Raw genomic sequence first — 16,231 nt, 5'->3', positions numbered from 1 at the left:
TGGGACTAAAGCCCATTGAGTAAATTTGTACGAAGGAAAACCTAACCTAGATGTAAATGGAGATCCCATGATCTAGGTTCAATAGGACAACCTAATTGTACGAATAGAGGAGGTCATTGTGGGGAGTACCCCAAACATCAAAGGGAGTTTACAGTCACTGTGGAGGGAGAACCCACCACAATAAAGTGAGTTGCAAATTTTCCTAGTCCATTCCTATATCAAATCAATGATATCATAGAGGTTAAGCTTATAGCTTTTAATGATTGTGAGCAATCACCTATGTTAGAGAGAAGTGTGGTCGCTTCGAATGGAATTGTAGGGGCGCAATTCCTAGAGCTCTCGCAGAACCAGGATAGTGTTCCATGACCATAACGGACACGAAAGTGAGGGGTTAACCAGACTAGGGAAAGTATTGTGTGATGTGCAATAACGTCTACTTAAAAAGGAGTTAGTTCAAAGACATCAAGTTCTACTAACTGCTAGGAGACTAAGTGCACTCACAAAGGAAAGTTCAAAGGGTAACACCTACTTATTCTGCAATACTTGACTGTCGGAATTTATCTTTAATAACCATATCTATTAATGTGGGGGATTGTTGGAATTTTATGTAATAACATAGAATATCCAAGTTAATAGATATGTTAAAAGGAGTTGAAAGAATAATTAACTAATGTGAGTGTGTCCCACATTGGTAGAAGAATAAACATTAAGTATGTTTATAAGGAGGAGTGTTGGAGGAATTATAATTCCTTATAAGGGGCTACACCCCAAGTGAGCTAGGAGGGTGCGAAGCACCCGACGCGCCAGTGCCAGCGCCCGTGCCCGAGCCCGAGACCGGGGGCGTGGGCGATGAGGCGTTTTAGTGGCGCACTTTGCACTTAGCACGCTCGCATCGCCGCTATTGAGCCGTCTTTATTTTTGGCTAGTTCAGTGTGGCTCGGTTATGGCTTACATGGCTCGATTATGGCTAAGGGTGATGGCTCAAGTGTTAGTGGTTGTGGCTTAAATGGGATCCTTTGTTCCTGGTTTAACACCTAGAACAACACTTGCATTAGTTCAGCAAGTGACATCTGTTTTAATGTGTTGTTAACCTTCTTATGTTAACAGGTGTTTCCCACTTAACAAAATCTGATTTATATATGTTTTGTAACTGATCAGAATGATAATAACAAGAACACTAACACTTTCTCCATCCTGGATCATCTTCAATACTCTTTCTCTTTCACTCCACTTCAAGAAGTTCTTGAAGGTAAATTCTGGGTTGTGGTTGACTCCGGCAGTACTAACTGCTTTGGCTGTTGTACCCTGGGAAACTGTCGGGTTCACTTGGGTGCCGCGAAATCAGTTTTAAGGGACCTTGGTTTAACCATATCCTCAGCCCGTTTTTGCCTTTCTTTCTGTTTTTGTTTTATTCTTTATTTTGTTTTCTTGTAATGTTTTGTACTACTTCCTTTACTTGTAATTTTGTTGTTGTAATTCGAATGTATCTTCAATAAAATTGTTGTTTTCTTGAATGGTGTTCTAACAGAAAGCTTCGTATTAATCATACACTAAAAATGGCATAGCTAACACCCGTTAGACCTGAGCCGATTAATGGTGTATAGATATCCGGCCTCAGTCCTAAAGTCATATAATCATTCATAAAAAAAAGTAGATGTCGATAATTGATGAATACTTTTATATACCACATTATTAAATTAAATTGGTAATAAGATATGGATGCTGGTGTATATACGGAGAATATAGATGAAGAAACTTTCATTAAACAAAACAAACAATCGATTTAAAAATGTTAACAATTGATATAAAAAATAAAAGTAAGACTGTAATGCTACTTTGATAAAAAGAGGAAAATTAAATGGTCACATTGTGAATGATTGTTATTTCAACTTATTACAATAGGTTCTATTTATACTAGAATTGTCGAAAGTAAATATGGAAACAAAGATCCTTGAATTGTAAAGCAAGCCAAAATCTTTTACTTTTGGTAATGATAACGATTTGTTCTGATCCAAAATTCTTTCTTCTTTATAACACTTCCCCTCAAGTTGAATAGTGTGGATTAGTTTTGAGTTTTGATTTGAGCTATCGCTTTCTTCAGACATAGTAGCTTTTGGTTTGGATCATCGCCTTCTTCAGACATGGTAACTTTGATTTGAGTTGCCGCCTTTAGACATGGCAGTCGTTTCTTTTGACCTGCCGTCTTCAGACATGATAGCTTTTGGTTTGATCTACCGCCTTCTTCAGACATGCTAGATTTTGGTTTGGACTACCGCCTTTTCAGACATGGTAGTTTTGGTTTTTAGATTTTTGTTTGAGCTACCGCCTTCTTCTTTATATACCTATATCTTCCCCTAAAAAAAATACAAATATATTTCTTACTTTTCTAACACCCCTCAAGTTGAAATATTTGTTTTTCTTGCAGATTCAAATCAGAACCCAACTTTTTCTTTTTTTTCTTGCCGGGTCTTCTTTCTTTGAAGTCACTACCCCTCTTTCATTCATGGTTTCCTTTTTTTTCTGATCGAAAAGTGGGTGTGAAAAAATTTGAGCAACTTCAATTCCTACGACGAAAAACACGACCTTAACAATTAATTGAGCTGCTTCTTAATTATTTTGAGCTACTTCAATTCCACCGTCGAAATTTCGGTGAGCAATAATTTGAGCTACGATGTAATTAATGCTCTCCAATTCAATTTTTGTATATATGATACGATTAGTTTTGTTTTTTTAGGTATGTCGAATTTTTTCTTAACAATTGATTAAAAAAATAAAAATAAGACTGTAAGGCTTATAAAGCCTTTGATAAGAAGAGGAAAATTGTTATTTCAACTTATTACAATAGGTTCTATTTATACTAGAATTATAGAAAGTAAATATGAAAACAAATTATAAAGCAAGCCGAAATCTTTTACTTTTAGTAGTAATAACGATTTGTTATGATCCAAAATTCTTTTTTCTTTTTAACAAAAAAAATAAAGGTAATGCTTTAAAAGTTTTTTTTAAAAAACACCAACTGAGCAATATCTATTTCTCTTATATAGTTTAGATTGTAACAAGTCCTTTTAATATTATTCTAGTTATAAAGATAAAACTATGTTTACCATTATTGTTACCCTCATGATGGTAACGGCTAGTTATAGTGCTATCTAAAGGACTAACCCCTTTCTTTAAAACATCATACTCATGGGGGCTTTGGCACAGGATTAGGTGGACTACCGGTCGATGTCTGATTTTTTAAGGGGTCCGACTTTTTATTTTTCATGTATATATATAAAAAATATATGTTGTTAACTAAATCCGTTACAAATTTTAACAATTATCCAAAATTTAAACAATAGTATTTAACAAAAAAAAAAAAAAAAACTCACGTACCAATTTGCTATAACATTTATTATCGTTTTTATATCTTAGTTTATATAATTATAATTGTTGTACTTATCCTTTGGGCTTTTTTTTTTTCCTCACCCAAGGTCTATAAATCCTGAGAGACACACTAATTAATCATACTACTACTCCATTTACCCTACACTTTATATTCATTTATGATTGTATCAATTATGTTCTCAAATGTAGCCCTTTTCTGTATCATACATGAACGCTCGACAACTCCAAGTAATTAACCACAGGTCACTGCTAGAAACCAGTTTACACAATAGATTCAAGACCAATTGAAATTAGCTGACAATCCTAAGAATATAAAAATCATCAGAATATATATTCTTTGTTACCAAATAGCCAAACACTATACGAGTCCATAAAAGATAAACATAACGATATTTAAAAGTAGACTATTGATAAATGTTAACTTCAACCCATTAATTGCCAAATAGTACTAGAAGTAAGATTCTAAAATCTAAACAGGCAACTGGCATGGAAGGAATATATGGTGAGATTAGATTCCTTAACCATCTTGTCTTATTTTATGGTTTTTTGAACGATATGGACAAACAAGAATTAATGTAGGTTGGGTACGTTCGTCAATATTCAAGATTTAAGAATAAGTAGTCCCTCCTCTTTTTCTAGGAAAGTTCTAGCTTGGCTTATGTTCCATTCATTAAACATTGACTTGATTCAATGATTCATACATATGCTCATGTTGAACAAAAGAGAAGAGTCTCTTTTAATTTCTAACTTACACAAAAATTATCTCATGTTTCAGCTTTCATAATCGGACATGATCTTAATTTTGTTGAATAATAAAACTTAAAACAGAATATTCTAGTACTAGTGTAATTAAGGAGTAAGGTTCCTAGTGACATGCATAATTAATACTCCGTATTACATATTGGCGTATATAAAAAGTTGGAAATTGGTCGTTTACGTAAGTTGCTTGAATGCCTGTCTACCATAGATACAAAACCAAACAAACAACAAGTGATCGAAAAGGGTTGACCCAATCAACATTTCAATACGTACCTACCAGTAAAGTCTTTAGCTGTGGGGTCTGGTGGGGTAGGCCTCATGTGCTATATATAAGACGTCTTACATTCACTGGTGTACCCATCTTATATTCTGCCATGTTCTAAGTTCAAAAAAACAAAGGAAAAGAAAAAGCAATAGCCCCCCTTCAGCAAATTTCAACATATAAAGTGAATTTAGCTTTCAAAAAACACAATATATGCATGGGGACTCATATGGTGTTATATGTTGTTGTTATGATAAGTTTGATATGGAGAGCGAATGCAAAAACAAATGTAGAAGTTGGTGTGATTCTTGATATGGAAACCAGCGTTGGTAAGATGAGCAGCAGTTGCATTTCGATGGCCATACGCGATTTCTATGAGAAGCACGACAACTATAGCACCATGCTTCGGCCTCATTTCCGTGATTCCAAACGAGATAACGTTGAAGCCACGTCTGCAGCCATTGATCTCATGAAAAACGTTCAAGTAAAGGCGATTCTTGGGCCCATGGATTCCTCACAAGCAGATTTCATCATTGATATTGGTGAGAAAACAAAAGTTCCCATCATCTCACCAGCAACAAGCCCTGCACTTTCCCCGGATGAAAACCATTACTTCATCCGTACTGCGCCTAATGCTACTTCTCAACTCAAACCGATAGCAGATTTGATCAACTACTTTAGTTGGAGGGAAGTGGTGTTTATTTATGAACATGGTGAATACGGAAGAGGCCTTGTTCCTTACTTAGCAGAAGCCATGTTCAATATTAGTACCAAAATCATGTCGCGTGAAGTGATATATCCTTCCGCTTCAGATGATCAGATCCTTAAAACGCTTTACAAACTAAAAACGATGCAGACCAGGGTCTTCGTGGTACATGCCTTGCCGGATTTGGCTTCACGATTTTTCAGAAAAGTACATGAAGCGGGAATGATGGAAGAAGGGTATGCGTGGATCATCACGGAAGTGTTTACTAGTCGTTTGCATTCTTTGGATCCCACAGACATAGAGTTGATGCAAGGAGTGCTAGGTGTGAAGTCGTATATCCCTAGGTCCAACGACCTAATCAGCTTCGAGAAAAGATGGAAACGGGAATTCCTAATTCAGAATCCACAAGATGAAGTGACGGAAGTAGACATGTTTGGGATATGGGCATACGATACTGTTTTTGCACTAGCAATGGCATTGGAGAAGGTTTCAAGTGAAGCTAATGTTGCTTTCCAACGAAAAAATGAATCCTCGACAGATTTTGATGCCATTGGAACCTCGGGAATGGGGTCAAGCCTTGTTCCATGGATTCGAAACGCAAGCTTCAAAGGGCTGAGTGGCGAGTTCCATATTGTTAATGGACAATTACAATGGTCTGCGTACCAGATAGTGAACATAATAGGAAAGCTGGAGAACCCTGTCGGGTTTGGACTCCTAAAAATGGCATATCAAAGAAGTTAAACATTCAAACCAAGGATCTTAAGGTTATCACATGGCCTGGTGACAGTCATACCATCCCTAGAGGCTGGGAAATCCCCACCAGCAATGAGAACACGTTAAGAGTTGGAGTTCCAGCAAAGGCAGGGTTTGTTCAGTTTGTTGATGCCAACACCGACCCTCGAACCAATGAAGTTGTTGTGACTGGTTTCTGCATGGACGTTTTTAACGCAGTCATTAGTGCTTTGCCTTACGCTGTAAAACACGAATTCATACCATTTGTTAATGTTACTCCAGAGGGCATGAGACCTGCGGGAACCTATAATGACCTTCTTCACAGTCTTTCCAAAGGGGTAAACATATATATATATAGATAACTTCACTTCACTTAATTACCCTCTTTTGTTTACTAATGCTTGTCTTCGATCAATAACGGAACAGGCATATGATGCGGTGGCTGGGGACATTACAATCCTGGCAAACCGGTCGAGTTATGTTGACTTCACATTACCATACATACAGGCTGGTACTTCAATGATTGTTCGGATCCAGGATGAGAGGAAGAGTGCGTGGATCTTCATGAGACCCCTTGAAAAAGAGCTTTGGATAACAATTGCAGCATTTTTCATATATACAGGACTTGTGGTATGGATTTTGGAGCATCGTGTAAACCAAGAATTTCGGGGCCCACCGCGTAAACAAGTCGGAATGATCTTCTGGTTTTCCTTCTCCACGCTTGTTTTTGCCCACAGTAAGTACCTATCTATTTTTTGTAAAAACTTTGAACCCTAATTGGATTGCTAACAAATTTGGCTTTTGGCAGGGGAAAAGTTAATGAGCAACTTATCCAGATTTGTGGTGATAGTGTGGGTGTTTGTGGTTTTAGTTTTGACCTCCAGCTACACGGCAAGCTTGACATCCATGTTAACTGTACAACAGCTTCAGCCTGCATATACTGATATCTATGAGATCATGAGAAATGGAGAATTCGTAGGATACCATAATGGTACATTTGTTGTAGAAAAGTTGAGAAAGATGGGTTTCGATGATAGTCAGCTGAAAAACTACAGTAGCTTTGAGGAGTATGATGAGGCCCTCCAAAATGGAAGCCGAAACGGAGGAGTTTCTGCAATTATGGCTGAGATCCCTTACATCAAGGTTTTCTTGGCCAAATACTGTGCCAAGTATACCATGACTGGTCCAACCTACAAAACTGCAGGCTTTGGTTTTGTAAGTTTCTTTTCATATCATTGATCAGTTACATCTTTTGACAGTACCATGGAAGTTATAAGTTATATTTTGCATACAGGCATTTCCAAAAGGGTCTCCGCTAGTCCCAGATGTTTCGCGTGCAATCCTGCAAGTAACAGAGGAGCAAATGACAAACATATCCAGAAAATGGTTTGGAGAATCAGACGGTTGTGACCCGCAGAATGACCCTAAAGTGTCCTCCGACAGGCTCACACTACATAGCTTCAAGGGCCTGTTTCTCATTGCTGGCTTGTCATCAACTTCTGCTGTATTGATTTTCTTCGTGAGGTTTTTATATCAAAACCGAGAAACATTAAAGTCACAAGGGCCGATTAGCCAAAGGCTTGCTACAATGGCAAAAACCTTTGATGTGTTTAAGGATGATAAATCCAGAAACACAAGTCGAGAGGCAGCACCAGATGAGTCAGTCGATGATATTATTACCTATAGTCCAGAAGTTAGTGTACACCATCAAGCAGTGGTTTTCTCTCATGATGAAGGATTTTCTACAACTGAACCTGGGACTCCGGTTCATGAAACTATAGAACCAGTAGAAACTACCGTACAGACCTAGGTGTGATGACAGTTATGTATAGCATGCAAAAATTGCATACACACCTCCATACTTAGATAGTATTCTTTGTCAATAATTTTACAATTCAAGCTTTTCTGTTAGTATTCTAGTACTTGCCCGTAGGGATTTGTAAACCTATCATTCTTTCAGAAGAGAAATGCTAGGGCGACTAATAAATTACAAACACCAATTTTACTATGTTGATATCACAAATGTCTACACTCATCCAATTTGTGTGTAAAATAAAATCACTAACACCACGGATACTAGACAATCATTTTAATATATTTTACAGACTCAATTGACTTCAAAGGAAGATGTATTTATCAATCTACAAGTGTAAGTCACCTCGCCCACACAAGAAATAAATTTGCACTCCAAAAGATAAAATATCAAAAAAGAGAGATTTACATGCTTAGATGCTCTCTCAGTGGAGAACACAAAGAATTCCTAAGGTTCTGAGGTGACGTGAAAACCAAACTACCCGATATCTAGCACAATGATAATTAGAGGAACAAAAGCAAAACATGGAATGAGATACCCTAAAATGAAAGCTATAATTCTACAATTACAAAATAAAAGTAGCAGATCCTAGATATACAAAGAGGGGAATCAATCTTTTTACGAACTGCCATGAGATCTCATGGATGATATCGATTGTGCTGAAACAGAAGCAGTTGGGCTGCTTAAATCTCGTTCCCCATTGGCTAGTCGTGGCATCCCGCTCAACCTATCCATTGCTTCTTTACATATCTCAGTAAACCACTCATCCTCAGGAAGTACACTGCCATAAAATTGATCATTGTTTACATTTTTTTGAGATACAAAAGTTTCAAAGGACCACACAGAATTAACATGCCATAGCAGTTGTAACTAACCTGTATGGATCTACTCCCGTTGCAGAGAAAGCGGCAAGTGCTTTATTTATGATCTCGTTTACTACTCGGTTTAAATTTCGGGATAAGTAACGCCCTCGGGAAGCAAAGAAGATGACAAATTTCATATCCAAATAAAACTGCAGATTTGCAAGATGGAAAACAATCAAAATTAATAAGCAAGAAGACACAAAATAAATGGATTTTGTAAAATACCTGCTGCAATCCAAGAGGACCTAAAGGGTTTGGTCCTTCTTCAATATCATCCCAAAATGTTTGGTCTTCTGAAAGCCATAGAATAACAGTTTCTGTAAGCCTCATTAATAACATTGTTGAAAAACGTTCCCTACCAACAAACATTTCTGCTGCTATATCAGACATCCTGTAGAGTTTTGCATAGAGTTCCTGAAAAACACGTAGAAATTAGATCCTGATGATCGATACCAATCAATTCTAATGAACTTCTAAAACGATAACCAATATCACATTGACTGAAAGTTTATCTAAGTACCTGAAATATTGGAGAAGGGAACCATTCTATTTCCTCAATGATTCCATCCATGTTTATGTACATGTCAGCATTTAGATGGCTATCGCCATCCTCTGTGAAAATGAGATCAAGAGCATGTTGTCTACAGAAGCTATCTTTCAATCTATCCACAATGCTTGCTAGACGCCTCTTCCATTCCTTTTTTTCCGTATTTTGATTTCTTTGATCTGAAGGTCTTCTTCGAGGGTCATCCTTGTAAATAGCTTGAGCTGTAGGTGTAAGTTTCATAGCTGCACGAGGTAATAAGTCATCAGCTAACAAGGATGCATTTGCAAGCAATGCCATTTGCTGGGCTTCTGTCTCAGCCATCTTAACTATTTTGTTCCCAGATCCTTCATAGCTTGCTTCTTCTTCCATGGAGCCCGGTAGTGCTCTTATGAGCATGCTAACATAAGAACTGAAGACATGGAATAATCCCTCCAACATTTTACCCCCCAACTGCATGCTTAACAATGGCTCTACATCCTCGAAGAAATCCTACACAGTAAATAGTATGCAACATGAGTGATGTGCCAGATTTACTCATATGTTGACAGATAATAAGTAGAAAGACTAATGAGTAAAGACGGATCCATAAGAAGCCCACACTGAATAATTAAACATGAGTAACAATGCTTTCTTTACAAAGAATTATATAGCTCTAACTTATCTGGATGTCCCTTGGTAGGAGGGGATTGGGAAGACCATATAGTTTCATAGTATAGATGGTTAGAGGTAACAAAGTCCGTTAGGTAATGGATCATAGAAGGGAAGTTTACAATAGGAAACAGGCCAGGTCAGGTTGACTCGAAACACTTTAGAACCAAGCATTTTAACTTTTGGTAACAATTCAATGTGTCGTATATAATACCAAATACTAGTATAGCAATAATACTTTAATTTTTCGATGCAATGGTTTAGGATGTATGCATTAGAATGGGTAAAACGTCACCTATACTTTCTAGAGATGTACAATAAAGAAGAAATCTAATAGTACCAAGAAGACACCAGCTTTCTAGTTAATCCTTGAAAGGTGATAACAACAGTGAGGGTTCAAGGAACTTCTTAGAAAACTGCCAGACTTTATTAAAGCTCGTCTTGCAGGCAACTTGCCAATGCAATTATGAAAGGCAACACATGATAAAAACTTGATTGCAATATTCACCTGGACCATCAAGTTGAATCTTTGAGCACTACTTGAAAGCTTATGCTGATTAGATATTGTGTTAAGGGATGTGCTTGAAGGCCTTCCAGATAGACGTGTGACAGTTGGGGAAGAAGAAAGATCCCAATCATCGGCTGCAGCTAATGCAGCTGTGCTCTCTTCAATTCGTTTTAAATTGGCATCCAGTGCCTGTTCAACACTAGGCCTAAAAAGTTTCAAGAGCACAGGACAAAGTGCTAAACCACGAGCTTCCAACAAAGAGCAATGTCCCAAAGCTATTTGAACACATTCAGCCGCAGCTCTTAACCCACCAGCAGCAGCAGATGAAGCCAATGCATGTCTTTTAACAAGAAGAGCAAACTCTTCAGTTTGTTTTGTAGCCCACATCACAAGCTCGGAGCTATACGATGGCTCCTTTCCAAAAATAGCATTAGAATCAGTCGCGGTTTGAGCAATTAAAGAAAACACCAGTTGAGAAATAGCTGCTGTATATGCTCCCCCATATGATGTACTCGAAGGACGGAGATTTTGCATGTTACTTTGAAGCCTCTGATAATGTGCTTGAAGCAGTAGGCTATGGGCCCGTGGGCCATCTCCAAGTTTTTTAAGAGCACTAATAGCAGCTCGTAGCTCACTGCCACGTGTGGTGGGTTGAGAAGCAGCATCAGCAAGCTGATTGGCTAATCTCTGCCGACATTCTGTTATGGCAGTTTGCAGAGATGCTAAAATGGCGGGACTCAGTGAATCTTTTTCTTTTGCTTCTGAAGCTATACGATCCCCTTCATCAAGGGTATCCAAAGCTTCCTCTACTCTCCTTTCAGCTAACAACACATCAAGGATATCAGGTAACTCAATTAACCAATTCTCTAGGTCTGAAGGATCTCTGTCCACATCAGCAGATAAACCATTTGAAAATGAACCACCCGGAACAGCGATTGACAAAGATTCCACGTGAACACCGTCAGCTAAACCATGGATTATGGTAGCTTGAGTAGATAACAAATTTCTTATGGATAGCAGCTCGCCTTCTAAATCTGATATCTCTTTTGATGTGCTGAAATTTTTTAGCAGTTAACCCAAATTAGCTTTCCATTTTGAATGCAAATATATTAAGTACAAAATAATGGCATGACAGCCCACCAAACACTGGATAATTATAGCTTGTTTAATTAACTCTTACTTCTAACGAAAAACATTAACCAGTATTACAGGGAAAGAACCCACCGTATAAATGCAGTATAATTAGCATATACACTCCTTCGCATTTCCTCTGCAGAAGCTTTCTTCAGATCCAAAAGATATGAACATAAGTGTCTTATCTCCTGGTAAGTGAATAAAGGAATATGTCAGTTATATTGAAGCAATCTATCAAGCACCAAATAAAAGCGCTGAAGAACAGATAATAGACTTATGACACACATTAATATAATCGGTGGAGGTCTTTACTCTTTAAGTATTTGAGTTACTTGTGTGTTACAAACGGCTAATATCCTAGTCTCCCTGATCCCTCAACCATCAATACAATTGAGTTGAAGTACCAAAGATCTATTGCGTGAGACCCTATACGTGCACACTCATTTGTGTAAAAATCACTTCGTTATGGCTTAAGTAAAGTGGTTGCAGGTTTAAAGCAGCGCAGTGCTGCTTGGCTGCAGATTGACAATTTTTTGATGTCAAAGACCAGAAGCTACGCGAAAATTTTCATTGGATCTCGGTTGTTCTTAACAACGATGGCTATTTATTTAAGCCTTCGGGTAACACCACTAGTCCTTCAACAAGGTGACAATTCTCGTTTTCCTTATGTGCTTAATTTAAAGGGTTTGGCTTTTTTTGAAGTCTCACTCAAAGAAACTCAATAACTCTCTGTGAAGAAAGGAAACTTAGAACTTCAAATACCTTGACGTATTTGTTGTATAACTATGATACATATTACAAACAACACACCCATATAACTAGATTTTTACACTTTCTTCTACTATTGCGGTATTGCCTCACATCCTCATTATTAAAATTTGCCCGTATCTCTATTCGCTATGGTACTATATCAATAGATAAAAGGTAATAAAAACTGTTCCATGATTAGCTCCTCTATTTCTGGTAACTGATTAATTGAATTGACCTTATTGACTAATTGAGTTGACGATCCTTGTAGATATCACTGGTTTACAAATTTTCTAGTTCCTGACATTTCACAAGTGCATTCTTAACAAACGAACCCTATTATTTATATTTTACGTCATCCGACGTTTTATCATTAAGCATGTAATTACGCATAACCACGACTAATGTAACAAATGCTAAAGCAACTATTGACATATCTCACTATAAACTCTGAAGTTATTGATTGCTGTAATACCACCTTCGAGTTAACTCCATGCTTTGAAATATACTTCCAATAGTAAGTCAGTCCAATAATCGCTTACAATCAAAAAGTCAAATTTTTTATTTTGGAAGCCATCTTACCTTTCAATTTTCTCAAGCTAAACCATTCATCCCATAATGAATGTGTTACATAAATAATGCATTTTCAATAAGTGTCATATTTCATAGTTGAGGGACTAGTATTGTAAAATAGGAGGTGGTTATTTTCTTGTATGCATGGTTTAAAAAACAGAATTGAGGCGCGTTTCGAGGCGAAGCAGGTCTGCAGCGTATATGAGGCGGCGCCTCAGGGTAGTCTCTTGGTGCGTGCTCCTCGGGTTGATGAGGCGGTAGAGAAGCGTATAAGGCGGAGAAACGGATCGAGGCGGGTTCTTATTTTTTGGAGGCAGATCTTGACATAGATTGCGATATATATGTATCGGGAATCGTGTGAGTCACAAAAAGAAGAAGAAAAACCTGGAGGAAGAAGAAGAAATAGCTTTACAATCGATCCATGACTGATGATGATGATGTTGCCGCCATATCTAGATCTATCTATATATAATATAAAAATTATATTATATATATATATATATAATGAACATGTAAGTTTATATTCAATATTAAAAGAAGACAAGGATCCATTGAAAAAGACGATATTTGCTTGATCTTTGCTTCCAAATCTCCATGACGAGACAGAGAGGTAGAGATAGGTAAAAAGAGAAAAAAATAACAAGCATATATACATATGAAAAAGAAAAGGTAGATTTTTATCACTTATATATATCATATCATGTTTACTGTTTAGTGGAACAGCTATATAAATCATAGACACCTAACTGCCACCACATTTTGATATATTAAATTATTCATTTATTTTAAAATTACATTCTATGGTGGTTTTGAAGTCTGATTTAATTTACTGTAATATATCTATGCATTTTTTATATATCATTTAATAATATATAGTTTGAAAATAAATTATGTATATATATATTGGATAGAAGAAGATAGAAGAGATGGAGATAATTGGGAAAAGGTAGAAAAGATAAAGAGTAGATGGTGGGGAAAACATATATATATTTTATATATATAAAATATTAATATTTTATTATCACCTCGACCTTACGCCTCGGTTCGCCTCGAGGCTTACGCCTCTTGAGGCGAAGGGAAAACACCTCGAGGCTCGTTTCCGCCTTTTTAAACCTTGCTTGTATGGTTTGTCAACGGCTATATAAGCTTAATATTGGGATAATATACATAGTTATGATTTTAATCCCCAAATTCTCTCTCAATTCTCTCTAATCTGAAATTCCTTCATATCAATGGTATCAGAGCCATCATCGCTCTTCTCTTCTAAATCAACGAACTCATGATTCCGGTTATATTCTCCGGTGAAGTCATCTTCTCCAGCATCAATTTTATATATAAAAAAAACTATAGTTCAGCAAAATTCATCACAATCTCAATGACAACTACTCGCAATCAAGCTTCCGATATGGAACGTATGCAGAAGGAATTAGCCACAGCTCAAGAGACTAATCTCAATTTGAAAGTATCTGTTAATACATTGACGAAGAATATGGAGACGATTGATAAGCAGGAGCAGACTAAAGTGCTTAATAGGTGTTTGGAATATTACCTAAGGAACATGTGCATGGACTGCCCTATACAGTGGGTAAAGTGGATTCCTTTGGCACAATGGTGGTACAACACTTCTTGTCATTCAGCCATTAAGATGACACCTCACAAGGCATTGTATGGTGTTAAGCCCAACATCCATATCCCTTACATTCCTGGGGATACTGCCTCCATGATCAGGAAGTTGAAGGCCAATTTAGAGGCAACCATGAACAGGATGAAGCAGTTGGCAGATGGACACAGGAGTGACAGAGAGTTTAAGGAAGGAGACTGAGTTTTTGTGAAATTGCGTCTCTTTGCACAACAATCACTTAAAGCTCATCACAATAGGAAGCTATCTCCGAAGTATTTTGGTCCTTTCCTGGTTTTTAAATGCATTGGTCAGGTGGCTTACCAGTTAGATTTGCCAGATTCTGCACAAATTCACCACACATTTCATGTATCACTCTTGAAAAAGGCTCATGGTCCTGTTCAGCAAAGTGTTCCCCTGCCAAGTGGTCCTCGTTTTCTGCTGCAACCCAGAACTTTGATTGATAGACAAGTTGTAAAAAGGAGAGGCAAGATTGCTGTCAAGGTGTTAATTCATTGATAAGGACTGCCATTGGAAGATGCTTCATGGGAATTCTTGAAAGACATGAAATGCAGATTTCCTACTTATGATTTTTGAGGACAAAAATCTTATAAGGGGAAAGTATTGTTACATAAATAATGCATTTTAGTCGAAAAGTGTTATATTTCATAGTTGGGGGATTACTATTAATATTGTAACATAGGAGGCGGTTATTTCCTTGTTTGATTTGGCAACGGTTATATAAGCCTAATATTGGGCTAATATACATAGTTATGATTTTAATCCCCAAATTCTCTCTCAATTCTCTCTAATCTGAAATTTCTTCATATCAGAATGGTACAAAAATCAGTTTGCATACTACAACGATTTAAGGGTAGATGGTCATCCATGTACAATGTGGACTTAATATCTGTATTTAGCAATGCAACAAACTACCAATCATAGTTTACTAGTTTTACTTGAACAAAGACACAAACACAACGTCCTATCTTTAGTCATACATAGCCATCCTCAAGGCTAATCACACAAATAGCATGATTGCACAATCACAACTCTCAAACATATATGAAACGTTACAAAAACCTATAATCTGACTAATATAGAATCCAAATTATCACCGAATTGTTAGATACACTATACTATATGTCTCTAAATACTCTAAACATTGATATGAATCATTCACGCCACATGACTATGCTGTATTATTTACAAAGAGTTACCTATACAATTCTAAACTGCATCTAAACCGCTACAATACCTATAATTCCTCACATATTTGACCTAAAGTGAACCATTAAATCGACTTTCAAGTATAGATTAATAGTTTTTCCTATATGTATCCACATTTTTAAGTTGATCATAACTAATACAATACATATACATACATACACACATAGAAATACATATATTTATATATAATATGTGTATATATATATATGTAATAGAATTGAAATGAGGAAGAAATAAAAGGACCTTTTCATTCAAGGTAGTACACTTGGAGTGAACAAATCCATCGGCGTCAAATTTATCGGATTTGAAGATATTGAGATTCTCTTCGAGCCTAGGTCCGGCGGAATTGGTGCTACTTACCGGCGTGCCTCGTGATCGTGATGATGATATCCGAGAAGTCATATCGGAAACACACGGCTGCCTTGAATCAGGTCCGTTTAGATCTGAATCTGTGAATAATTGATAGAAAGAATTGGCGTGAATGAGAATCAAAGGCGGTGGGATGGTTGAGCCGGTTAACCGCTTTCACACACTCTGTGTGTGTGTGAGAGAGAGAGAGGGAGAGATAGAGAGAAAGTGGGTTAGTTGGTTTGACAGGGTTAGACGATTGTATTTGTCTATTGTATAATTGAGTATAATTATTTTCTTTTCATTTTAGTATTTCTTTGCTCTCTTATTTTTTTTTTCCATTATTGTTGTATGAT

General features: G+C 36.9%; 1 protein-coding gene and 1 pseudogene across 1 annotated transcript; one reads left to right on the top strand and one right to left on the bottom strand.

Annotated features, from left to right (window-relative positions):
• The first annotated feature begins 4,531 nt into the window (after positions 1 to 4,531).
• Positions 4,532 to 7,839, top strand: LOC122595174 (annotated as a pseudogene).
• Positions 7,840 to 7,957: 118 nt separating this feature from the next.
• LOC122595175 (exocyst complex component EXO84B) lies at positions 7,958 to 16,134 on the bottom strand. The gene is made up of 7 exons (XM_043767504.1): positions 15,771 to 16,134; positions 11,450 to 11,547; positions 10,226 to 11,279; positions 9,043 to 9,558; positions 8,748 to 8,936; positions 8,535 to 8,671; positions 7,958 to 8,440 (listed from the first exon to the last, which is right to left on the bottom strand). The coding sequence occupies exons 1-7, from the start codon at positions 15,927 to 15,929 to the stop codon at positions 8,278 to 8,280; spliced, it is 2,316 nt and encodes a 771-aa protein (XP_043623439.1). The 5' UTR covers positions 15,930 to 16,134; the 3' UTR covers positions 7,958 to 8,277.
• Between the last annotated feature and the right edge of the window lie 97 nt (positions 16,135 to 16,231).

This window comes from Erigeron canadensis, chromosome 4 (assembly GCF_010389155.1).
Source record: "Erigeron canadensis isolate Cc75 chromosome 4, C_canadensis_v1, whole genome shotgun sequence".
NCBI classification, from domain to species: Eukaryota; Viridiplantae; Streptophyta; class Magnoliopsida; order Asterales; family Asteraceae; genus Erigeron; species Erigeron canadensis.
The sequence above is the reverse complement of the archived record's forward strand: the minus strand, read 5'-3'. Positions and strand labels throughout refer to the sequence as shown.